Raw genomic sequence first — 26,767 nt, 5'->3', positions numbered from 1 at the left:
GATATTCTAATTCCCTTTTCCTCTGAAACATGTTACCTTCATAGATCCTACATAGATCTGTGATCCATAAAGTGTCATAGCAGCTCTCCCTCAGATGCAGTTTAGGGGACTCATATCAGGAAAAGCCATTATTTTATTTCCTTTGTATGTTGTTTTCCTTTGTTTTGTTTTGTGTTTCTTCATCCTGTGGTGAGACTCCGGTCTTTATCACAGAGAGCTAAGTCCTGGAAAATGATTCTCTTTGGCTTCCATATCTTCCTGGTTAATTTCCCACTTGGAATGCAAATTACTCTCTTAATTCAAGTTGACTTCTTTTGTGTACATTGGGAGGAGTTTGGGCAGCTGGGCTTACTTTTAAAGCCATTTGCTCCCTGATTTGTCTTGCCATTTCCCAAACTCAGACCCTCCATTTTCTGAAGTTGAGTGTAATTAGCTCTTTTCTAAATTTATAAAGGTCTCGGTTTGTCTCTCTAAGCAAAAGGCATATTTTTAGTATGTTTTATAAAGCCCAGGACTATTCCCACATTGTAGGAGGGTCAATAGGTAAGAAGAGGAATGGAATACCTGAAATTTATAAATTATAAACATAATTCCTGCCCTAGATAAACATATGATCTAGTTGAAGAAACAAGATGAGCACACATGAAATAACTAGAGAATAGTGTTTTTTCTAGTAAAATTATATTTTAAAAATATCTTCAGATTTATTTTCCATCTCTAATGTTGTAGTGGTAGGTGTTAGACATTTATGTAGTACTTCACATTCCAAAATGTTTTTTGGTTTTAAAAATGAATAAATGTGAAGTGTAACAAGGGCAAAATGCTAGTGGCTTTAAGTGAGATTGACTTGTGCTTTCAAATCTGGTGTGTTGATGTATTGCTGTGGACCTGGTCCTTTCTCTGTGGGGAATTACTTTCTGCCTGATGCAACATTCTGAGTTTCATTCCTACTCTTTTGAGTACTCCATTCCTGCCCTTTAGGGAAAAGAACTCTTCATCTGCCTTTCTTCATAGCACTTTCAGAGACATGTGGGATCCTCCACTCCTCAACTGTTTATTCTTATGAAGCCAGGCAGGAAGAGAGGAATCCATCTAAACAGAAGTTGTAGCTTTTTGTTTCGTTTTTTAATGGCTAATTGGGCCGTCTCTTCCTAGCTGCTGGCCAGTGGTCCATTGTATAACTAAATAATGAGTACCTGGTGACATTCCACGTCCCTTTGAAAGGTTATCAGCTGCCAGACCCAAAAGGATGAGATTTCATCAGAAAATTTGGCTAAGGGGTGGTAGTGGGTTTAAAAATAAAAATACAATTGTGAAGGTACGTGCAAATCAGTGTTAACTTTAGTTTCAGCTGCTAACTATATTAGCTCTTAACCTATTTCACATCTGCTAGAGAATGGAAAAAAATAAATCAGCACTAAACAGACCTTCCCTCCCACTCTCAACTTAACAAAATAGAACTATTTCTGTACCAGATTTTCCTTCTTGCTATTTCCCTAAGCCAGCGGAAGTGGGAAAATTACTGTTTATGTAAAGAATTTTTCTACCTTTCATTTCCTCACGTTCATGGTAGTTAGATGAACTTCCCTTCAATTTAAATGCAGTTTCTGAAACATGAAAGCCATATCTAGACTGGGTGGTGAGATGCCATTTAAATGCTAATAGACAGCATAACTCCAAAACAGCTGGCTTGGTTTTCTCATTTTTAAGCTACAGAAGCAGTAATAAATCAATACTTGAAAAAGATGATGGTCAGCTCAGCATCTCTTGACCTTTACATATATATAAAACTTTCCTGAAAAGGCGAGTGTTGAGCAAAAAATGTTTAAGTAGAATCACTACTTTTTCTTAACTTACATTACCATCCTGTAGCTATATTCCTATGGGATAAATTTGAGCACTGATATATAATGAAAAATTAGACATAAGGATATTAATATTCATTTCAAGGACATTTTTGCTTTTGTTATTAATTCACACTCTGTGTCAGAGGTTCTCAATCTTTTTTTGGGGGTCATAAATCCATTTGGTAGACTAAAGACCATGGGTCCCTTCTCAGAATGATGTTTTTAACTAATTGACAGAAACACTAAATTTTATTTAGAAGTTAGTGAAAATGAAGATATCATTTTTTTCAAATCCGAGTTCAGGCCCCCAACCTTCTGAAATCTATACTTGGTCCCTGAGTTAAGAACCTGATCTATGTATATTAAATCCCTAAAAGAATAAATTAGTTGTATGAATAATCACAGAAAGATAGAAACAATCCATATGGTCATTGTATGATCTTCAAATTATTTTGCAGTTATTAAAATGTATTTCACTATAGCTGCTATCCATCATTTCATCAACAGAGACCCCAATTTCCCTGATGCAGATCACTACCTTCTCCAATGGTGCTTGTGAATTGCTGTCCCTTCAAAGCTGCTTCTCTTGGTGAAAAGGCTTCTTTAAATTTTGCTAGGCTCATATTCAGATAACAGAGCTTACCCATTGCAGTATACTTGAAGCCCCTTAAGCCTAATAGGTACCCCTGAATCTTGAGCTCCACCAACATAACCTTGACTCCTTCCCAGTTTCACTGACAATTAATACAGGGAGGCACCAGAGAACTTTGTTGGAAGATTCAAAGCATGCAACAGTAAGCAATTTCACAATATGCTCATCTTGTGCCAGTTTATCAAATGAGCAAAGATATGTTGTCTTTCAAACAAACAAAAAACCCAAACTTCCTATTCATAGAATTCTATTACCAGTGGTTATTTTAGGACTGCATTTACAGGATTCTTATAATGTTTTTCTTATGTTGCCTACTTGTAATTTTATTCTAGATTTAGTCATACACACACACACACATACACACGCACATACACACATGTATCCAGTGGCATACATGTGATATAAGATATCTAACTATATGCATAAAATCACTCCCCAAGTTGATCAAGTATATGAAAGAGAAATGGCACTAAGGCAATCAATGTGCTGGAAGTTAGTTGGTCTATGTAGTAGGGACCTAGCTGGCTCAGTGGATAGATCTCCGGCCTGGAGTCAGGAAGACCTGAGTTCAAATCTGGTCTCAGACATTTACTAGCTGTGTGACCCTGGGCAAGTCACTTAACCTTGTTTGTCTCAGTTCTTCATTTGTAAAATGAGCTGGAAAAGGAAATGGCAAAGTATTCCAGCATCCTTGCCATGAAAACCCCACGGACGTTATGGTCCACGGAGTCACAAGGAGTCGGACATAGAACAACTAAACAACAATGACATGTAGCAGGGAAGATTGGACTGATGTGGGTTGTTTGCTTCTAGATCCACATGTTACTTCCTGACCTTGACCTTCGTAAAGGCAGGTGACAGCAGGGAAAATCTTAAAGACTCAGGGAAAAGTTGGAATTTGTAGTTGGAAGACAGTGGTACAGGTAAGCATTGAGGTGTAAAAAGGAAACAGGTGGGGGTGAAGGGAGTGTCAAAGGAAGGAGGTTAATTAATTGTCCTTAATAATAATAATAATAATATAGCAATAATAATAGTTGGCATTTACATAGCTGTTTAAGGTTTAAGTATGTTATCATATATGAGCACCAGAGCAACCCAATGTAATAGGTGCAATAGTTTTTTTTTAATAGTTGAGGTTAAATGACTTGTCCAAGGTCAAACAGCTAGGAAATACCAGAATTGGGATTTGAATCCATGCTAACTTGGATTTGAATCTTGCTAACTCCATGTCCAGCAGTCTTTCTACTGCTCAGTGCTGGCCTCAGTTTCCTCACCTATAAAATTAAGAGGTTAGGCCAGATGACTTCTGAGGTCCCTTCCAGTTTTTTTTTAATCAAAATGTGCTGATTTTGAAGTCAGAAGACTTGAGATTAAATGCCACCTCTGACATTTGTTACCTCTATGACCTTGGGCAGGGAAATAACCTCTCTCAACCTTAGCCACTCATCTAAAAAAGGAAAGGGTTTGATGCTATGGCTACTAAGCTCCCTTCTAGCCCTAGTCCTGTGATCCTAGAGACATTTGTAATTGTAATAACAAATATAGATAGAGCTTTTTGGGGGTGGGGGGAGCAGATTTTTGAGAGGCAACAGGGCATAGTACTGGCTTTGAAGCCAAGGGGATCCTGCTTTGTTTCCTGCCTCTGACACACACTAGCTATGCAACCCTGGACAAATGACTTAAATTCTGTTTCCTTATCTGTAAAATGGGAATGATAATACCACCTACCTCCCAGGATTGTTCTGAGGATCAAATGAGATAATATTTTTAAAGTGCTTAGCACAGTGCCCAGCATATAAGTACTATAGAAATGTTAGCTATTATGATAATGATGATGATGATGGTGGTGGTGGTGGTGGTGGTGCAATTCTCTTAAGACCAGAAGTTGCAGAGAAGGTACCAACCTGCATAGGTGGAGGGGATTTCCCTCTATTAATGAAATCTCAGGTCAAGTAGCATCCCTTAAAGTTTTTAAGGCACCTTCCTAAATAACAAGCTTATAAACAAGTAAAAGGTATAAGTATTTATTAACCATATTTCACAGGTAAGGAAATTGAGGCTGATAGATTAAGTCACACTGCTAATCAGTGTTAGAGCTGGGAATCAAACCAAGTCTTCAAGTCCAAGTGCCCTTTTCACTATATGTTGTTTATCATCTCTGGCTTAAGCTGAGTTAGGATGGATTCCCAAGTGCAGCTTCTTCCAGGGCCATCAGTGATATAATCTATTCTTTCCATGTAGGATATGTCAGGGGAAGGTAAGGGTATATTTTACAGCTCTGGCAAGATGATCTGGGCTTTTTTTTTTTAACCGTTAGCTCACCTTCACTCACAATATTCCAGTTCTACTCTTTCCTTCTGAGACCCAACTTGAATAGATGAATTTTTTCATTGCAACTAGATGAGTCAGAGTACCTATCTTTTGTGTGTATTTCTCAATGGTCTGCAAGAGCCAGAAAATAGGAAGGAAGTCGGGGGCAGTCTCATACATAGCTCCTACTGAAACATATTGTCCTGGTTTCAGTGTGAAGGTTTTGTTTGTTGACTTAGTCTTTAGGTCTGTATCACATGAAGTGGTTGATAGAGGTGTTGTTGAATTTGCCTACCATGGAAATACCCAATTTCCTTCTAGAAGAGGGAGTATAATTTCTGCTGTTGCTTCTCTTTTTGTAAGGTGCCATGCCACCTTTTCTATCCTGCCCCCAAGCCCCAGGGAGTCAAAATAGCTTTTGTTTCAACTGTAATTTTAAGAAGTTTATGAATAGCCTTGTTATTCTGCCTGACATATTTCTTAAATTTAATTTTCTTTTTTTTGTTACATTTTAAGTTCTGAACTGTCTCCCTCCTTCCTTCCCCACCCTGCACTAGAGAAGGCCACCATTTCACACACACACACGTACACACGTAAAACCATACTATGCATACTTATGTTTATCAGTTCTTTCTCTGGAGGTGGATAGCATCTTCCTTCATAGGTCCTTTGTAGTTGATCTGAATATTTATAATACTCAGAATAGCTTAGTCGTTCACAGTTATTCTTTGAACAATATTGCTGTTACTGTATCCAGTGTTCTCTTGGTTCTGCTCATTTTGTTCTTCATTACTTCATACAAGTCTTTCCATGTTTTTCTAAAATCAATCTGCTCATCATTTCTTACTGCACAGTAGTATTCCATCACAATCATATACCACAACTTGTTTAGCCATGCCATCAATTTCCAGTTCTTTGATTCTACAAAGAGAGCTGTTATAAATATTTTAGAACACATAAGTTCTTTTCCTTTTTCTCTTATCACCTTGGGAAACAGACCTAATGATGATATTGCTGGGTCAAAGGGTATACACAGTTTTATAACTCCTTGGGCATAATTCTAGGTTGCTCTCTACAATGGTTGGATCAATTTACAGTTCTACCAACAGAGCATTAGCATCCCAGTTTTTCCACATCGCCTCCACCATTTGTCATTTTCCCCTTCTATCACTTTAGCCAATCTGATAGGTATGAGATGATATTTTAAAGTTTGTTTTAATTTGCATTTCTCTAATCAATAATGATTTAGAGCATTTTTTATTTGACTATATATAGCTTTGATTTCTTCATCCAGAAACTGCCTGTTCATATCCTTTGGCCATCTATCAATTGGAGAATTACTCATATTCTTATAAATTTGACAAAGTCCTCTATATATTTGAGATATGAAACTTTTATCTAAGAACTACCTATAAAATGTGAAACAGATCCCTTGTTATTTCTGGGTGGTGAGAGTTGTTAATTTTGAATCAGTGTTTTGAGATTCTTGGACTGTTTTAAAAACTTTTTAAAATTATAATTATTATTCAAGTCAGTGGCATTTTTTTTCCCCTAGAGGCAATTGTCTTAATTAGGGGGAATTTCAAAAAGCCAATTCCTTGAGCTTCTGTTGTGGCCTGGTTGAGGCAGCAAAGAGAGAAAGAAGAGCCATTTTCTTAGTATATTTTCAAAATAAGACAAATTGTTTTCTCAGTTTCTGCCGTAGCTTCACAACATGGGCTCTGGAGACTCAGATAACATGGCCTATCTATTTAATTTTCCGCTGTTTGTTCTCTGTTATGTTTAATCATTGAACAGTGGTTGGGAGTTATAAATTCCCTTTCCTAAGCCAGATGTAAACAGGAGTGACTTGATGCATAGGCAAAGCAATCTCAAGAGACACTTCAAAAGAAGTGTGTGTCCCTGGCCTTGAATGCCCTGAAGAAGATCTGGGGCCACACATCCCTGACTGTTTTCCCATTTAAGATCCTAGAAGCTGCTGTCTTTTCTTTCTGCCCCTTCTTCCCAAATATTTATTATCTATTGAATGCCTAATTGTACATTACATTCCACTAAGTTGCTATATACGAAGAGGATTCAGAGTACTATGTCACAGAAGAATTTAGAACCTCACCCCTTAGGTAAGGAAACAGTAAAGTACTACCGGAGATCTACTCATAGAGCACAGATTGTAGTCTCTGTTGACAATAAAGTGATATAAGGTAAACTCTCTGAGCAGGTCCTTTTGGGCTTTTTGTTTGTTTGTCTTTGGCAAAGACAGGTGGTACAGTGGATAGAGCACTGGGCCTGGAGTCAAAAAGACTTGACTTCTAATCCGGCCTCAGACACTGTGTGACACTGGGCCAACCACTTGACTCTGTCTTAATTTTCTCAACTTTAAAATGGGGATAATAACAGTGCCTGTTGTGAGGATCAAATGAGATCTTATTTGTAAAGTGCTTGGCACATCGTAGGTGCTATATAAATGTGTAGGGCAGCTAGGTGGCATAGTGGATAGACCTCAGGGGTGGGGAACCTTCGCCCTTGAGGCCATGTCTGGTCCTCAGGTGAGGCCCTTTGACTGAATCCAAACTTCAGGATTTGTTCTGTGAAGTTTGGATTTAATCAAAGGGCCATACCTGAGGACCTTGAGGGCCACATGTGGCCTTGAGGCCTCAGGTTGACCAAGCCTACAGTTGGAAAGACCTGAGTTCAAATCTGACCAGAGATACTTACTAGCTGTGTGAGCCTGGCAAATCACTTAACTTGTTTACCTCAGTTTCCTCATCTGTCAAATGAGCTGGAGAAGGAAATGGCAAACCATTCTGGTATCTTTGCCAAGAAAACTCCAAATGGGGTCAGAAAGAGTTGTACATGGCCACCTGATATGAAAATGGTTTGCCATCAAAAATTTTGCAGGCTTTTTTTTTTCATTTTTTCTTTCCATTTTTGTCCATAAATAGATCAGAAAGATCATAGAGTTAGCAAGGACCTTTAAAAACAATTATTAGAAAGCAATCATTTTAATTAAATTAGAAATCAGTTGTTTTATAGATGAGAATTTAAGAATTTGAAGCACAGAGTAAATTTTAAGTGACTTACCCAGGATCACACAGCTGTTAAGTGTCTAACATATGCCAGGGAAAAGTTGATTTGCTTGATGAATTAATGAATGATCTAGGTATAATTGAAGAAACTACATTCATGTAGTGGAGGAAAGCTTGTCTTCCCTAATAGCCCTGCAGGGTACATGGCTAGCTCCCTCCCAGACATAAAGACCAAGAACAAACCCATTATTAATTTTACATGAACAATTTTAAAAATTTTGGAAGAAAGTCTATGTTAATATCACCTCTCAAAGGCACTGTGTCAGTTTATGCAGTATTCCTACCTAGAGGTTGGGAGTCAATAGAAACAGGTATTTCTGGTATCTGCCTTTTCTTTAAACAGGATTTGCATAGGGGTCCTGTTGTCGGCATTTTACTAATATATAAGGGTGTGTGTACAGTGTGTGTGTGTGTGTGTGTGTGTGTGTGTGTGTGTGTGTGTGTGTGTGTGTGTGTGTTTAGGGGTCTGGTGCATGTCAGAACATGAGGCAATATGTTAAGCCTTTTGTTCTCATTTTTCCACTGGTGTATGTTTTAAGGTTGTCTTTGCTGTTTATTAGTAGTGTTATATTAATTAAAAGGGGGCGAGGATTGGGCAAAGACAGCTTATTTAATGTTGCTAAATGACTTTGAAGTTACTGGCTGGTGCTATAGCTCAGGATCAAGCTTCCAGCAGGGGTGTGTCACTAACAGGTTTTACAGAACTCATATTCCATTCTTTCCCCAAAATGACCAATGCATGTGCTTCACAAACAACCCAGGAATCTATTTAAATAGGAGGCAAATATTTTAAAAGATGAAGCACTTGATAGAGAGGTGGTGTTTGTAGTCATGTAAGAAGGATGGCTGGAATTTCTTGCCACAGCAGTGTATTTGCTGGGCTCTGTCTCCCCAAAGACCATTCTTTGTGGCTCCTGTACCTAGTCATCTGCTTTGTATGCAAAAGACCTGTCAGCCAAGAGTCCAAACAAATGGCAAATGTTATTTTCCTATCAGTGACTGTTTCCAGGAGGTACAGAAAAGGGGAAAAGCTGTAGTTTTGATTTCTTGGCTGAAAACCCATGCCACTTCAAAGCTCCCAAGTGAGTATGCAGAGAGGAAAGGGGGTGGGAAGCTTGTGGGGTAGCAAGTTTTAGCTGAGATTAAGATAGGATTAAAGCAACAGAAAACCCAAAACTAAGTAAAACTCCTCTGGGGCCCACTTTGGAAAAACTGAAACAAAAAAACCTGGAAGTTTTCCAGCATCTTATATTGCTTTTTTAAGGGAAAGAATGGAAGTTTTTTCAAGAGGACCTAAGGCAGAAAGCAACTTGCTCAATGACCCCAATTCATTTTCTGATGAATTCTCTTTCATTTTGGGCAAGAGAAAGAAACAGCATGACTAGTGTCTTACTTGTGGATGGGGAAGGGTATGTGCTAATGCACACCATTGCTTAATAGTCTTCTTTAGTTTAAGGCAGTTGCTTTCAGTTCATAATCACAGGTAGAGATGACCTCTGAGTCCAAGAGCTAGCCTTGGCATAGAACTTCTAGACATATTTCAGTCAGATTTTATAGGACTTGGCCGTGTGTCTTTCCCCATATGATCTATGTTAAGCCTGTGCACTTAATGACCCTCTTTGAACAGACAACTAGGGAGGAATCAATGGGGTTTTTAAAAACAAACACCATATCCCAGCAACTCATGTATTGTAATTCTCTTCACTCTTTTGCAGATAAATTATCATTTCCCTAATCTGGCTCTGGTACATTGGTTCAGGGCTTTCCCCTTTCACTAGGGTTGGAAAAAAACTAAAAGGAACCTTCTAACCAGCAGCATCTTTTTCACTTGTTAAATGCTTGTGAAGCATTGATGAAAATAATTCTATTGACTATAAATGACTAACATTGAAACCTGTGTTGGTTGGGGTTATCACTTAAGAATGTTTTTACCTGCTGTGTATCCCAGCTTTGATTATCCATGTAAACTGCTATTATTATCAGGGAGTGCTTTTACAAGAATATTTACTCAGAAGTGAAAGCAATAGAGAGATATAGGCATATATGTATATATGTATCTGTTACAAGTGAGTTTTACAAAAGGCAATCTGAATCCACCACATAATAATCACCAGTTCTAGACAGATTCCTGCCAAAGAGCCACAACTGTAGCGTGAGAGACAGTCCCTGACATAAGCTTCCAAACAGCTGGTCTCTGCCACAGCAGGGACAGAGCCCTAAGGAGCTTATTCCCTGAGTCGCTGTATTCTCTCCTTAGGGTGTCACCTCAGGAGTATAAGAGCTAAAAGTGTTCCTTTGTGATGGAGTGTTTTTTGGATAGAGTGAGTTCTGAGATCTAAGTCGTAAGGGTGTGTTTGGAGGTAGGGCCCTGGGTGATGGGATTATATTGGAATCTGGAACTCTTGGGATCTAAGAGAGGTGTCATCGAGAGTCTCAGGTTGTACAACAAGAGACAAATGGAAATCTAGTTCTTTGCTTTCTCAGGCTTTATACGTGCACCTGCCTGTTGACACAGTTGTGTTGGATGCAACTTCCCACCATTCCCTTCTGTTTCAGTCCCAATCATGGTCACACAGGAGTGGAGAGAATGAAGAGAAGTCCCCAGCATCTCTTCATACATGTATAACATTTATACATCTGTTGCAAACACAAGCGGCAAATAATTATTTGTGGAATTATACACTTTCTTCTATACTGTGTGTTAGATTTTGGGAGCTAGCCTAAGAATTTAATATAGACAATTTCCATGTGTTGCTATGTATTTGATTTCATGATTTGTCTGGACCCACATAGAACTATCTACTAGAAAGTATGTAAGAGAAAGGGCTAGGAAAACTCCCCCTCTTCCAGGTTATTAGATGAAGTGTCTTCAGGTGAGTATTATTTGTGACTATATGTATTTCCAAATTGTTTAAAGTTTGGGTTACTGTAAGTGTATTTTATAAAAATATAATCTATATGTACTATACACATGTATTTTTATTATAAGTCATTACATAAGGAGAAATTTTAAAGTGACCATTTGTTTTTGTATCCATGAATAAATATGTCCAGATTCTTTCCCAAAAGTCTCTCTAAAACAAAAAGGTCTGATTCCACTCTTGTGACAAGGAAATATCAGGCTGGAGTACTGTCCTCATTCCAGCTAAATCACATAGACCTCTCTGATTGGATAACAGGAAATAACCGCAAGGTTTGAGCTTCCGTGTAAACAGATGTGCTTTTGGGGACCCTGATCAGTATGCTTTACGTAATTATTCTCATTCATGACTCAATTCTTAACTGTGCTTATTCTTTTTATAAGTGTTAGAAAGGAAGATATCCACAAGACAAAGTAGAGAGGAGCTGATAAGAAGGGGAGTGCTTAAGGAATTGCCTGATCAAGGTGAGGAAATTAACACCATAAATTAAAAATATTGTCGTCCTGAACTCTTTGATGCTTTCTTTCATTTCTGTGAATATTACATCTACACTAGCCACAGTCAACAAATTAAACAGGAACTCCATCAATCACTCGGTCAGTGAATAAACATTTATTAAGCACCTACCATGTGCCAGGCACTATGCTAAGCACTAGGGATACAAAAAAGAGGACTCTTGCAATTACACCTGAACAGTCTGGAAAAACAAAAGTTCATAAGAGGTATGAAATCCTAGACTGAATCAGAGGCTGTCACATTTTAGTCTAAACTCAGAGATCTGCAAAGAGATCTCCAGATCTCTGGAGAGGAACGTGTAGGGGACCACATTTCCTTTAACTTCTTCCATCTTCTTCCTGAACCGACTCTAACATTCTTCAGGAAGCAAAATCAATGGCTTGGAATATTGAGTATCATTCAACTCAGTTGTTTCTTCCAGCTACCAAATAGAGACAGACAGGTTCCCTCCTGTCCTATTGTACATGCATGTAACCCAAATTCTCTGTTCCAGACAAACCAATAAAGCATGAACAAGGATGGAAACAAACTTTAACTTCTTGATTAAACAATTCTCTTCTCCTTTGCTTTCTAAACTTGTTTGCCCTGATCTGTTTTCTCTTGATGCATCTGCTCAGTTGAGAGATTCTTTTTTCTTACCATTCACTAACAATTGTCATTTCTAAGTATTTTTCTCATTTCTTTACATAAAGTGTTTTGTAGACCTTAAAAGGCTTATATACATGTTAGCTCTAACCATTGCTATAATTCTAATCAACTTCTTTATTCTTTCTGGCAAGAGGCTCTTATTCATTAGGCAGAAACTGAGTTAGAAGTTTAAGGGCAGCTAGGCAGTACAGTGGATAGTGCACTGGACTTGGAATCAAGAAAACTCATCTTCCTGAGTTCAAATCCGGCCTCAGACACTTCCTAGCTATGTGACCCTGGGCAAGTTACTTAACCCTATTTGCCTCAGTTCCACATCTGTAAAATGAGCTGGAGAAGGAAGCAGCAAACTATTTCAGTATCTTTGCCAAGAAAACTGCAAAAGGGGTCACCAAGAATCAGATGCGACTGAAACAACTCAACAACAACCACAAAAGTGCAGAAGTAGTTTTTTCTGTTACTTCTCCAAGCCAACTGTAGTGAATTTTTTTTCCATTATAACCATGAGGAATTTTTAATAGTACAGTGCTGGTTCATCTAATCTCACTTTCTTCCTTGTTTCCTAACTTTTGCTATAGTATATCCTCATTATTCTACTTTATTAACAAGGGATTATTATATATTTTGAATGTTTCATAATAATAGTATTCCTTCATCTATTAAACACATTCCATCAGAGGTGTTTATGGCATTTTTTTCTGAGAAGCCACTTGAACAGAGATGATATGACCTTTTTAAGGTTGTAGTGATTAATAGTCATAGTAGTATAGCTGAAAAGGAAAAACCAGCTACTGGTTGTGTACTTTCAGGCCTTTTTCAAAAGACATGGCAAGCATATTTTGAATAAAATAATGTCGTTTTCTCAGAATTCTCACAAATGTAGATATTATTTTTTCATTTGAACATCTGCCCTACCAAGCTTTTTGTTAATAATAGTTATGAATTAATTCATATCATCACTAACTTCTTAGTACCTTTCAAGCCATGTTTTCTCCCATTATATCCTACAGCATCAGTCTATCAGGGACAAAACAAACCATCCTGAAATAGTAATGGTAGGAGGTGTTCCTCTAGCATTAAAAAAAAATCCTTCAGTAGACTATTCAGAGTGACTTTTGTGATCTTTTTGGAGGCGTTGGGAAGAGGGAGTATTTTCAGAGTGCAAATTAAGAATCCATTTTATAATGTCAACTTTGAGCTATTAATTTTATCTGCAAAGTCAAAACATCTTCCCTTTGTGCCTTTTTTATTTATAAATCTCTAAAAGGAAGACAAAAATTAGAAAATTTACATTTCAAAGAATAATCATCCTATGTGCGTAAAGATTAGAAAGGCCACATCTTTTTCTTTTTTTCAGAAGAACAGCAGATAAATGGGGAGAGAATTGACTTTTTTCAAAAACAGAATTTCAAAGTATCAGTTTAAAACTGAACTTAGCATACGTTTGGTTTTTGTTCTCCCGTATCGATGGTGATGTTTGCTTGATTGACGAAGGCCTTTTGGGCCAACTCATACTTATTTCCCAGAAAGTTTTCTTTGTTTTGCTTTTCCCTTTGAACTTTTGCAGCTGAATATTAAAACACATAAAGAGAATTCCCACCTAAAAAAATCATAAGCTGACGTTAGAACCGCCAGAGAAATTGCTGGTTTACTCTAAACTTCTTTTCTATGCATATAAACTCAGGAACATATATTCTATAAAAGATTACCTCATTCCTCAAGGCTCCCTATGGTGACTGGAACGAGCATCAGCCTCCCAATTTTCAGCCAAGTACTTGAGAAAGGAGTTTTCTGTCATCTCTCCAACAATAATTATCTTGAGAGTTTCAATCTGTTTTTAACTCTAGCCCAGAAACTGGAAACTGTTCACTGCTTGGTTAACAGCCTCTTCTTTTCAATGATGAAGACTCACTCACTTACCTTGATTTTCTTGACCTTCAAAAGCACTAGATATTATGAGAAAAGTTTGCCCTATAGAGGTTGTGGGATGGGTGTAAAAAAAAGTTCCCTTTGCTAAACTTGCTTAGCTGCTATTTCTTGATGCTTCAGCTTGGGGAGTTTTTTCGAGAAAAATTCTTCCACAAATCCTAAAATGTTTAGTTGTCAATCATCCCTTTGAAAAATATCTAAGGTGGTCTCAGTCCACTACCTTTAGTGCTTTTCTTCCCTATTTTGTCTTAACTTTTATACTGGAAACACTCATGTGTGATTTTTAACCTCTTGAATAAATAATTCTCTTAAACAAATACACTTCTCTTCCCACCTCATGCATATGTCTAGTATCAGAAATATGGAAGAATGAATCTCTTCAAGTGCCATCACTCTATGCATAACCCCTTACTTAAACATTATTCATGGTGTGGTGTCAAGATTTAACCTAAGCTCACACACTTGAGTTTATAATTTTCAGTTTCCTATGGATACTAATTCTCTTCAAAGATTGGCCCTGTGACACTGTCAACTCCTCAAACAAGCCTTTTACTTTCTTTTACTTGGAATTTCCTTTCCAACTGATGCTTTATCTCCTCTTCAAATTGCAGCACATTTAGAATGCAACTTTACATTTTTCTCAACTCCTCATTTTTCTTGTATATGTAAAACTACTTCAATAACTCCTTTATTTCAAGTTCTAAAATTGCCTTCATTTTTTTTTAAGGATGAAAATTTAGTTTACATGCTCTTATCATATGCAATAGCTTTTATTTTCTAAGTTAAAAATAAACCCTTTCCCAAACCCCACTCTAATGTTTCACTGTGGTATGGAACTGACCCTGGATTCTTAAAAACTATGCCAGTTACATACAAACTCTGTCAAGTTTGATCAAACTGGAATGATGTTGAATATGAGTACAGAAATGAAGTCTCTATACGGTCTGAAGAAGACCAGTCTACCAAGAGACAGAGAGGTTCTTTACTATAAAATAATGAGGTTTTGTTTTTTATAGTCTTTAGTCAAGCTTTAGTTTTGTGTGGCCCTCTTGTGCTTCCACAGGGACATTGGCAAAGTGGCATAAAAGAAGATAGAAAATACTAAGAATCACACAGTTCTTTGATCAATTACAGACATTAACAATTATTGGTTCTCTTAATGTACAGTCTGTGGGCAGTGACTAATAAGCTGTCCCACCACTGGAGAAACTGACATTCTTGATTTAAATTAAATAAGACATGGAGAAGTTACAGCTAAATGAAAGTTGGATTTACAAAATTTCTATAAAAGAAGTCAATGAAGGAGTTAACACAGTTGACTTTATTATGTGCCCCAAAGCAATAAGAAATGATACTTCATGGGACACTTAGCTGTCTCTCCGTTTGTAGTACTTATGTTGAGTATAAGAAATAAACCATGATGAAGATATTTCTAGCTTATGAACTAATATCCATTGCAGAGAACGAAGTAGAGAAATTCTATGAATAATTTGATAAGATGTACCAAACTAAGTCAATACATACCTTGATATTTGGTAACTTTAATGCAAGATAGGCAGAGAACAGCAAAAATTGTACTGGATATTTTGGACCAAGAAATGAGAGACTAAAGGCTGACAAGCTACTCAAAAATCTCCTCGTATAATTTGAATCAAAAGGCTCAAGAAGAGAATTAGCTGTGTGCAAAGACAGATCATCAGTTGATTAAAAGTCAAAATCTGACTGGACTTGAAGAAAGGCTATTGATTTTGCATGTGGTCACAGCATTTCCAAACCAAAATACTTAAGCATTGTACTCTGGAAAAAAAAATGGGAAATAAGTAAAATTAAATAGATTGACTGTCACTATTTCTTTAAAAAGTTTAATAGATGCAAAAGTTACCACAAAAGGAAGCCAGAAGGACCCAGAAACCATGTAAGCCAGCAAATACTTGATTTTTTTTTTTGCCAAGTAAAGATACACATCAGGAAATAGCAACATTAATTTAGAGTATAAGATGAGGAGGAGTGAGGATTACAAGCAATATAAAACAACAAAAAGTCAATTAAGGAGAAAAGTCTATAAGGGTTTATCATAGGATTCAATTGTCATTATTTTGAGGACATTTTCGGATGACACTATATAGAAGAAAACAGTGTCAAATGAAAGAAACCTGTTAATATTTCTAGAGTGATTTATTATCAAGAACACAAGGGGAACCACCTTCAGAGTCTATCATAGAAGTACCCATTGTATTGTGAACATGGACAATGGCATTTATGAAAATGAAGACAGAAATAACTGCTGGACCTAATAGTGCATCTGAGTGTAATCCATGCTTGAAGTGACAATTTTAAAAATATGAAACGATTGATTTTTATGCTATCTAAAAGCATGACCTCTAAAAGAATAGAAAAGATCTCATATACTATCACCCCAAAAGAGAAAACCAAGAAGACATGAGCAACTACCAACCCATACGTGTCTACATTCCCATCTTGATGAAATCTTTATGAAATTCTTCTTTGCACATAGAGGATATGCTAAATGAAAATATGAGAATAGGCCAGCTTTCACAGATGACTTTTTACAGCAGATCATACTTTCACAGTCACAACTGATAGCTTCTAGATTTTTTTAAAAGCATGGAACTTAATAATATAAAACAACATCAAGCAATGCATAAAATGGAAGTATGCTCAATGTAGCAGCATAGGATCATAAATGTACAGCAGGAAGGGGTCCCTAGAGACTATATAGTCCAACTTCTCATTTTCCAGATGAGAAGCTGAGGCCCAGAAAGGATGAGTGACTTGCCTAAGGTCACACTATAGAAAGGGTCCTTGCTTGCTTCCTTCCTTCCAAGCAGCAGAACTGAATAGGAGATTAGGCAGTGCTCTGTCTTTTTTTTTTTTAATTGAGATGCTTTCAATTTTTCCAAACTACTTCCTGCTGTAAAAGCCCAATTTTTAACACTAATTTCCCCCCAATTCTATATGACTGCAAATCATAGAACACTAAAATCTCAGAATTAAAGCTAACTACAGGTAACCCAAAAGGTAGATGGAAAGACACATGGCAAATGAAGGTAAATTGCAGAATATTACCAAGGGTGACTTGCATAAAATGTGTGACATAAAAGATATCTTCAAAGATATCTATGAATGCAAAAGGATATGGGCTGGTCCCATAATGATGGTAAGCGTTAGTGGTTTTGCAAGCTGAATGTTCTACTGATATCTAAAAGTTAGTATCTTTTCATTTCATTGAGCCTTTTATGTCACATGTGAATACTAATTTTCCTTGCCAAGACATCTTAAATTTTGCTCCATTTTTTTTTGTTTCTAAATTTAAATACCAGTTATATAACTCTCTGAAGGAATCTGAATTATGGTTTGAATGTAAGATATGTAAAGTTCAACAAAGTTAAACAGTAAAACAGCTTCCACATTTTTTTTTGCACTAACCCAAGGCAAAGAAAAAAGAAAATAAGGGCAATTCATTGCGTATAAATGAATTACTTTCTGGAGCTACCCAATCATACAGAGTGAAAACCTGAGTTTGTAAGCCAACACAAATATATTTGAGGGATATTTTTCTCTTCCCCATTTGAATTTTTCATTTCTATATCATTTATCTGGAGTCTAGGTAAAAATATTTCATTGTGTCTACTTCATTAAAAAATAAGGATCCAATATTATAAAACCTTATTTATGCTTTCTTATCCTGATCACATTTTTCAGTTTTTAGCCTTAACTTGAATAAATTTATATACAATGATTCTCTTTTAATTTTATTCTGGCCCCAGATTATTTGTACTTACAAGTTATACATCTGAATAATGAATGCCTTTTCATTTCTATTTTTTTCATTCATGGTATGATTTCCCGGTATAAATTTCATTTTCATTTAATAGCATTCATGTTTTTATCAAGAAGACCAATTAACATAACTGTTTGAGGCAAGGTAGCCTAATAAATTATACATGAAAGTTTAGGAATTAATCACTATTTCAGGGTAGATTATTTCTAACATGGGAGTATCTAAGTTAGAATAAACACAACTATAGGAGATAATGCTCACTAGCTTTTTCACATTTACTCAATTAAAGCCATTGATGATAAGACAATTTTTTCCCCAAAAATTGAAAGTCAAGTTTTACTTTTCCTTAGGCTGACTGGTTCCCACTCCCCACCTTCCCACTTGGTGCTTCTGAACTTACTGCAGACACATGATCAGCTTGAGCCCCACTGAAGCTCAGAACTCCTGAACTCAGGCAATCCACTAACCTCATTCTCCCAGGCAGCAAGGATCACAGTTGTGTGCCACCTCTACTGTTGGGCACAGACTCTTAACCTTTTTTTGTGACATGGATGCTTTGGTCTGTCTGTCTGTCTATCTATCTATCTATCTATTTATCTATCTATCTGTCTAGACTTATAGACTCTCAGAATGTTTCTCAATTCATAAAGTACATAGGATTACAAAGGAAACCAATTAGATTGTAATATAGTTATCAAAATATAAATCCCAAATTAATAACCCCATATACAGATTTATTATGTCACCTTTTTGGCAAAACTCCTGAGATCCTTTGCTTTGGCTTTTTTCCCCAAGTTCTTTCTTCAGTGCCTGTTATATAAGAGTTGAGTTGAAGTTTCTATCTATATTTGTACAGAGCATTGTCACACCCAAATGGAACATTAAAATTTAGAATTTCTACCACTTGATTTTTCTCATAGAATTAGAAGTAGTTTCTGTAAAACACCAAATTTTTCCATTAAAAAACTAGGTGAGTTCCTACAAAATCTAATTCATTGCATGAAATCTACAAGACTTAGAAGTAAAGGCTACCAGAGTCATCTTGGTCTATCAAATTCCATCTTTTCAAAGTGTTTACAATAGTTGTGGATTCTTTCTGCATTTAACTCTGACCTAGTACATGGTAGATTAGTGGTCTATTCTTGCTTAGAACACATTCATGCTGCCCAGATGTTATTATTTTCTTTTTTATAAGAGAGGAAATTCAGGTAGACATGATATAACATACCCAGCGAATAAGTAATAAATATGGATCTATAACCTAAATCTTCTAACTTTGAAGTCAAACCTTCTTCAACAGGAAAGATGCTCATTCTTCTAATTAGATTTACAGCTTTTCATTTTCGATGGAAGTTAAAAAATTCTCCTCGTACACACTCACACACACAGAGTGTTTTTAAATGGTTATATCTTTTGGGGACCTTTTGGTTCTTGTAAACAAGTAGTGGAGCTAACAAATCACAGATCTAACCTCTCAAGGTATGCAACCTGGAAATTACTCTTTGACACTCATGACTCTGCTAATTTCTAGGACTTATTCTAAACAATTTGGCATCAATGTTGTTTAGATTGAAAATCCTGGATGAAGGACTTGGATTGTAGATTGCCATTCTATTCTGGATAGTTTACTTTGGTTTTACCTGCATATGAGTGAAAAGCTGATGATATCTACCTTGAATCTCTTTTGTTCCATTTCAGTTTGTACATTCTTTTTACTTACTGAATGACAGTCAGCTTTGATTAATTTTATTCTTTCCTTAAATCTACTAAGCTACTAAACTAAAGTGGCAGAGAAAGCCTTATGGGCTTTACAGTGATATGCTATGCCAGTAGAGAAATGTTAAAGAGTGTACTTTGAATTTTCATGTTATACAGATAGTTTGGAATCAGACACAATTTTTAAAAAAATTGATGTTTTCCCAACATCTCCATGAATAATAATATCAAAATTAAGCCCACAAACTCTTTTTCCTCTGAATCAAGGATTTGGAATGTGGGGTCAATTGAATTTCTTATTTTTGCATTTTGAGAACTGCATTTCAATATAACTTATTTCCTTTGTAATTCTATTCATTTTATTTTAAATATTTAAAAACATTATTCCAAGAAGAGATTCATAAGCTTCAACAGAGTGCCAAAAGGACTCTGACACAAAAAAGATTAAGAACCCCTGCCCTAAATTACCTCAATTCTTGAAAATATCTACAATTAAATTGATGTGAAGATGCCCTCTGTCAATGCAGATATGCAGTTCACCTCTTTCTCCCTCCTCTCTTTCTCTCTCTCTCTCTCTCTCTCTTCTCTCTCTCTCTCTCTCTCTCTCTCTCTCTCTCTCTCTAAGACACACACACACATACACACACACTCTCTCACTCTCTCTTTTTGTGTCTCTGTTTTTAGTTGCTGTGGATAAAAAAAACCATTGTGATGACTTGGTGAACAACTTTTTTGTCATGATTTCCTGAACACTCGCCTAGACTTCTCCATACTCTTGCCTGTCACTAAACCTCTCCAGTTTGGTAGGAATTGTTACAGCTTGTACTCAGATGGTGTAGTCGTCAAGAATCCAGGGTCCTCTCCATACTACACTGAGATACTGATGTAGGACTTTAGCTCACACAAATAATAATTGTGTTGGTGTGCAAGGCTGTCAGAGAAAACAACCCTAATAGATTGCAGAAAGTGCTGTTGGAAAGTGTTCATGTTTTCCCACTGATAATTTGTCTGCCGTCTCCTCTTGCTATTGCTATTTGCATTTGTGTTGTGTGTTTTAATGTTGATTAAAATATGTTTACTGCATTTTTCAGGTTATTGTTTTTACCCTTCCATTCCTGAGTGAAATAGTTTAATAAATGATAGGTATTAAAACATCTAAGCTGGAGGGAGCATCCTTCTCCAAAAATGTTTATAAATAGGATATTTCCCCAGTGATTTATAATGGCTTAGATATCATCTTTCTAAGAGCTATGATTCTATAGCCTTTCTTCTATTGCCTGAACTTTTTAGTAAGACCTAATAAAATAGTAAAGATTTTTCTCTTTTTCAGGGGACTTTAAAATTCCCCAAAGCCCTATACTATTATGCCAAAAAACTGGAAAAGCTGATTCTTAAGAAAGCTGTCAAGTTAGACAACTAGGTGTTTCTTTCCCCATTTTAGATGGAGATGTAACTGTAAACTTTGAAAATTCAAACGGGCACATGATACCCATCGGAGAGGAGGCCACACAAGAGGAAAATATAGTAAAGTCTGAAGAAGGTAATGGCTCTTTGTCTGAAAAAGCAACAACTGTGGAAGAAAAAGCAGAAGATAAGAAAGGTAAACTAAAAAGAAACTCAAGTCCTTTTTCTTTAATACTGCTCAACATTGAGCACTAAGTCTTAGGTTATTGGTATTGCCTCTAAGGTCAGTAGTGCCTCGTAAAGCAAGAGCTGGCTAAAACCTAAATAGAGAGAGAGAGAGCAGATAACTAGAGTTTAAGTAAAAGGACCTCATATATAGCACATGAAGAAACTCCCCACATAGTTCCGTATGTTTCAAAATCAAACAATAATCTTTCTTACCAAAGAGAAAGTTCAGAGTAATTTAGTTTCTTTAACCAGTATCAGCATACTGGGAATAATATCCTTAAAATACAGCCTGGTTTGGGTCAATGGTTGCTGCTACTTGTGCCCCTTATTCTAGAAGCTTAGAAAATCATTTTTTTCAAAAATTCTGATAGTGTCATCTGAAGAGGTGCTTGTACCACAAACCCTTTAAGATGCTATGCCTAGAGGCATTGGCACTCAGAACTGCATATTTTGATGCCAGAGTGAAATATGAAAATTTTACATAATACCCATAATATACATAAAACATCTGTTTGCTGCCTTCTCAATAATTACAGTCTCTGTTGTCTTCATCATTCTTATATCTGCTGATCTGAACAAGAAATCTAGTGAGTGAAGCTTTGTTGTGAGCCTGAGTGAGTCCCGACACAGCTCAGCAAGGGACTGTCTCAGGAACAGCAGATTGATTGCCTTCAATTCTGGAAGGCCTACCAGTCTTCTTTAAACTGTTCTCTGGGGGCTAAGTGGTAGCAACATGCCAAATGAGGCTTGGGCCAGAGTTGCTCTATAGCAATCTCAAGAACTGAGTGCCCAGGTTGTCAACTACTTCACTCCAATGCCTGCTACTGCAGCCCTTGTTCCCCTTTGTGGGCTACTAAATATATCTTCTTAAGATGAGGTGAAAAGGGTGAAAAAAGCAGAAAATGATATCTAGATCTAAGGCCTTAAAAAAAAATCTACTTATTTTATAACCTCCTCTCAAAATAGATTTTCTAAACCAAAGGGGAGTCTTTGACGGTTCCTTATCTAAGACTAAACTTTACCTTAAACATAAACCTAAACATAGAGGAAGGGTCTGTGACTTTGTTGGAAATTAATCACTTCATTTCATCCTTATGTATCAAGGGCAGTTTTCTCAGTCTCTCTCAGATAATCTTAGAGACAGAATATGAGACTTTCAAAAACAGTAAAGGACAGTGGAACACAAAGAGTTAAAGCAGTCTAAGGTAAACAGTTGATAGAATTCTCCCAATTGAAATGTGTAACAGCATATTATTTTTTTTAAGTCCAATTGTCGTGTGCTACCAAACTGTTACACTTCAAATCCATCTGTGACTTGTCTACTGAGAGATAATTTTCACATTCATGAGGTATTTCCTTCATTACATAACAATGTCATCTTTAATGCTTACAGAGTTGTTGTGTGGTGTCAGTATTCCAACTGGCTTGTCTTCAAAGGAAGCTTTTCCTTTATCTCAACATAATGAAAAGTTGCTGACAGCATTGTGTAAATTAGATTTCTGCTGCCTTGACTTTCGGGGGGGAAATGGCTTCACTTCATAGGTAGATAGAAGGATATTTGGTCATCTCTTATACCTGCATTGTAGTTCAGTCCATCTTGACCCTCAAAGAGACCAAGGTTGTATCCTAAACTTGGTTTGTTTGTACACAAGGAGCTAAAATCCTGAATAAATTGGTGAACTATGAAAAAGAGAATAGGGGGCATTCTTTTTACGCTTTGAACACTAGTTAAAAAACAAATTCACCTCTAAATGGTGTTAATTTACTCCGTGTTTTGGGGCATCGGCACTATGCTTCCTTTTCAGCTTAAGCAAGGTTTCTCCAGAGTATGATTTGTTTATCAGCTAATAGATGTATTAGATTCACTCAACTGTGCCTTGTGCTTTTAAAGCCCTGTACGTAAATATCTCAGTTGAAGTATTTAAACCATCACTGTCAAGTGGGAAAAGAGGTGGCATTTATTTTATGTAAAACTGGATGGGTTGTTTTCACTCTCTTCTGGGATGGATGTCCTAGTGCAGTGATATTGGAGATAGTAGATAACTTGGAGGCTTTTAAACCACATGAAGTTCCTTTTTTTTTTGTGAGGCAATCGGGGTTAAGTGACTTGCCCAGGGTCACACAGCTAGTAAGTGTCAAATGTTTGAGGCCAGATTTGAACTCAGGTCCTCCTGACTACAAGGTTGGAGCTTTACCCACTGTGCCACTAGCTGCCCCCCACATGAAGCTCTTTCGAATATCCCTTGTAGCTCTTGAATATTTCTTATTTCCACATTGGAGTATTCTTTTATGTCAGAGAACCTCTAGAGCTGCAGTTCTTAAACTTTTTTTTCTGGCAAGGACCCCTTTGGTAGTTTGGTGAAACTTTTGGACTCAAAACAATATTTTAAAATACATAAAATAAAATACATAGGGTTACAAAGAAAATCAATTATGTTGAAATACAAGTATCAAAAAAAAATCTAATTCCTGGCCCCCAGGTTAAGAAACCTGTTCTTTAGAGTAACGTAGGCAAGTGGTGGTTATGTAGCTCCTTTGGCTGGCAAGCAAGGGCTCTAGAGTTACTTTGATTACCACTGCCTTAGTTTCTAGAAAGCTGTCAGTCCACTACCATTTTTCTCAACAAGTTCACTTTAAAATTGTTTTGTATAGAGGAAAAATTGGTATACAAGCTGCCAAACAAAATTTGGTCTTATATATCAGGAATCTGAAATGACTTCTCCTCAAGACTAATTGATATTTTGAAGGAGAAGTCTCAGTCTGGAAAAGGGGAGGATTTGCCTTCCATATACATTGCTGATAAGTACAGGTGGTCATAGCTATAGGTTGTGGAACCCCTTATACCTTGTGTTAAAATGATAAAATTTCAGACAACCAGTTTATGTGATGTCACTAGATCTGTGTGACTATAGAATAAGACAATAAACTTTTAATTTATTTGTTTTCAAGGCTGATAGATTGATTTTTCCCCTTTAATTTGGTAGGCAGCAACTCTTTAGCCAGTCAACAGTATTCTCTGGATACTCATGCTAGTCTATTACATTTGCATCTTGCCTCAGACTACTCTTATCTCTTGATGGGTTATACAAGAAATAGAAGACTGGCCTTTCTCCTCTTAAAAAAAAAGAAAAAACAAACCATTACACATGCTAAAATACTTAAGGACAATAATAGTGCCAGCATAAACATACAAGTGAATGCAGTATAAGCTGAGCAGTTAACTGTGTAGTGACCCACTGTAAAAGAGTAAAGTCACAGACTCCACTTCTGATGAGCCTATGGGGACTTTCAACATTGGCAAACCTAGGGTAGTTTGTTTACTTTTTTCCCAGTGGGGATTGTGATTCCCGGATGCTAAAGAGCAAGTGGTCTCCTTGTTCCCAAACTACAAAGTCTACTTTGTCGAGGATATGACGTTAAAGAAATAGCCTCTGGCGATGAACAGATATCCCACGAGGGGAAAGATCAAGGTTTTAAATATGTAGTGAAACTTGTTATGAAGGAGGATTTGCTTGCCTTCAATTCTGCATTAAGTCTGTGTGGTATTCAGCAGCATCACTGTCGTCAATAACAAAAGTTTGGTGAGCAGTTTTTACAACCTAAGCACCCTGTGAGGTACTGCCTTTGGCAGTCTGGATACTGAGAGGTATTTGATACAGTCTCTATCTCCAATTCAGCAAGCATTTAATTACCTGCTATGCCTTGGGTCCTAAACTGGGTACAGGGGATACAATAACAAAAATAAAGCAATTTCTGTCTTCAAGAAGCTTACTGAGGAAAGCATGTATACAGAGAGGTAAATACAAATTATATACAAGATATGAGCATATAAGGAATGGAGGGAAAGAGTCCTAACAACTGTCTTATCGAGTCCAGGAGATAAGATACATACTTAGAAAGACAATAATACCAAGTTACCCAATTCTTTCCACATAGGCAGTCTGTAAATAAGTGTTAGACTAGTTTGAAGGAAGTAATGATCACCATGAGCTGGTGTAGTCAGTGAAGGCCATTAACTGAATGGCTATGGTGTTCAGAGCACTCTTCTATGCTTCTGTGTGAATGGAGTAGGTGGATGGGGGATGGGAAGGGGCAGGGACCACTGGTGCCAAAGAAATAAAAATCACCAATATATGCACTTTAAACAAAGTTCTCTTATTAAAAAATTTCTGGTCTTAACAGTCATTGAAAGTCAGAGCCTGTGAAGGCATGGTGTCATAACAATATGTTTGTCTTTTATTAGATTTCATTGTGAACTAAATCCTGTTTAGCCCTCTGGTTCAACTCTTAATGAGTTTTAATATTATAAACAGCTAAGGCTAAGGAAAAGTCTAGTGAGTAACCCAGAAGCAGATTGAAGAGATCATTTTCAGGGACTCCTTTACGAGCACCAAAAGACTGATCTTCTTTCCACTTAGATTCCATTAATGCATTTCCAGAGGTTGTTATTTTTAAATGTCATCTTTTTTGTATGTGCATCTTGCCCTACTGTCATCCCTAAATGGTCTTACTCTGCAAAACAATCAAGGTTGGAATCCAAGCTTGCCGTTTCTGTGCCTAAGCACTTTCCAAAAGAGTCAGAAGAGGTTACTCTGCAAGGGGAAGGGAGGGCTGGCATGCCAGAGCGTATGTGGAAGCCCTGCAAGTGAGGAGTTGTTTATTCTTAGCTGCACAATGCCAAATCTAATACAGAATATGGAGTCTGCCATTCCTTAGGGAGTTATTGATTTTTGACACTGCTCTTTGTACTGGAGACCAGGACGAGACTGAGCACAAATCATTTTTAGGTACATCTGGCTGTTGTTCTCTCCAGCAGATGTAAATGCCTCAGAGGAAAGTCCTTGGTGGTACAAGCAAAAGGCTTGTTGCAAATCAAAGTGCAGCAATGTCACAAGCCATAACAAGAGGAGGGGTCATTGCTGCTGCTGTGGAGTGCTTATTCTAAATTTCCAACCTACATGCTACCAGCAGGGCTGTGGCATTATTGCAAATAATCCTCAACTCTATATGGACACCAAATATTGTCATTTTTATTTCATAGAGTTCCAACAAAATATGCTCCGTGCATGGTGGGTTTTTTGTCCATGGTTCTGTATTATTACTGCTTTTTTTTTGTCTGTTAGGAAAAATAAATACATTTTCAGGCCTTTTGGAATGAAATATGATCTTTTCATCATAGCCTTTTGCTATTACGTATTTTCTTTCTCAGCAAACATTAATGGCATAACTATTCTCATGTGGGAACCAGTGGAATATCTTGATGATAAAAGCTGAAAACAGCTGGGAACCACTGGTCTGTAGTATACTTATCATACATCAAGATGTGTTTTTAATTTTTATTGGGGCAGGGGGAGCGTTATTCATAAAATTCAAAATAAGTTGAATGTGAATGTGAAATACTCCATGAGTGAATCACTAGTACTTTGGGTGATATAGTTTAATTTATACCTAATCTTATCATAAAAGTTTATATAAATCCTCACAGTAACATGATGAGAGGAATTTGGTAAGTAGATGGCTTTCCTACTTTTATCCAGAGAGAAACTGAAGTACCCTGGGAACGAACTATAGTTTCCTTTGTCTTCTAAGTGTTTGTTCTTGTCCCATACATTGCCTATTGTAGAAAAAATACTTCTTTTTGGCTCCCCAAAGCCAAATAACACCATCTAGCTGCCATTGTCTGTCTTGTTTATTGTTTTTATGTGACCTGT

General features: G+C 36.8%; 1 protein-coding gene across 4 annotated transcripts in view; it reads left to right on the top strand.

The window, feature by feature from the left end:
* The window catches only part of PHACTR2 (phosphatase and actin regulator 2), a 353,184-nt gene that overhangs the window by 256,475 nt on the left and 69,942 nt on the right, over positions 1-26,767 (top strand). For 3 of the 4 annotated variants that reach the window (XM_078155095.1, XM_078155096.1, XM_020972466.2), the window contains exons 3-4: positions 11,200-11,280; positions 20,866-21,024. In XM_078155095.1, the coding sequence (XP_078011221.1) occupies positions 11,200-11,280; positions 20,866-21,024 (240 nt within the window). The remainder of the gene's footprint in view (positions 1-11,199; positions 11,281-20,865; positions 21,025-26,767) is intronic. The other variant, XM_078155097.1, reaches the window with a different exon arrangement.

Source organism: Phascolarctos cinereus, unplaced genomic scaffold (genome assembly GCF_003287225.1).
Source record: "Phascolarctos cinereus isolate Bilbo 61053 unplaced genomic scaffold, phaCin_HiC Scaffold_5;HRSCAF=322, whole genome shotgun sequence".
Classification (NCBI taxonomy): domain Eukaryota; kingdom Metazoa; phylum Chordata; class Mammalia; order Diprotodontia; family Phascolarctidae; genus Phascolarctos; species Phascolarctos cinereus.
The sequence above is the reverse complement of the archived record's forward strand: the minus strand, read 5'-3'. Positions and strand labels throughout refer to the sequence as shown.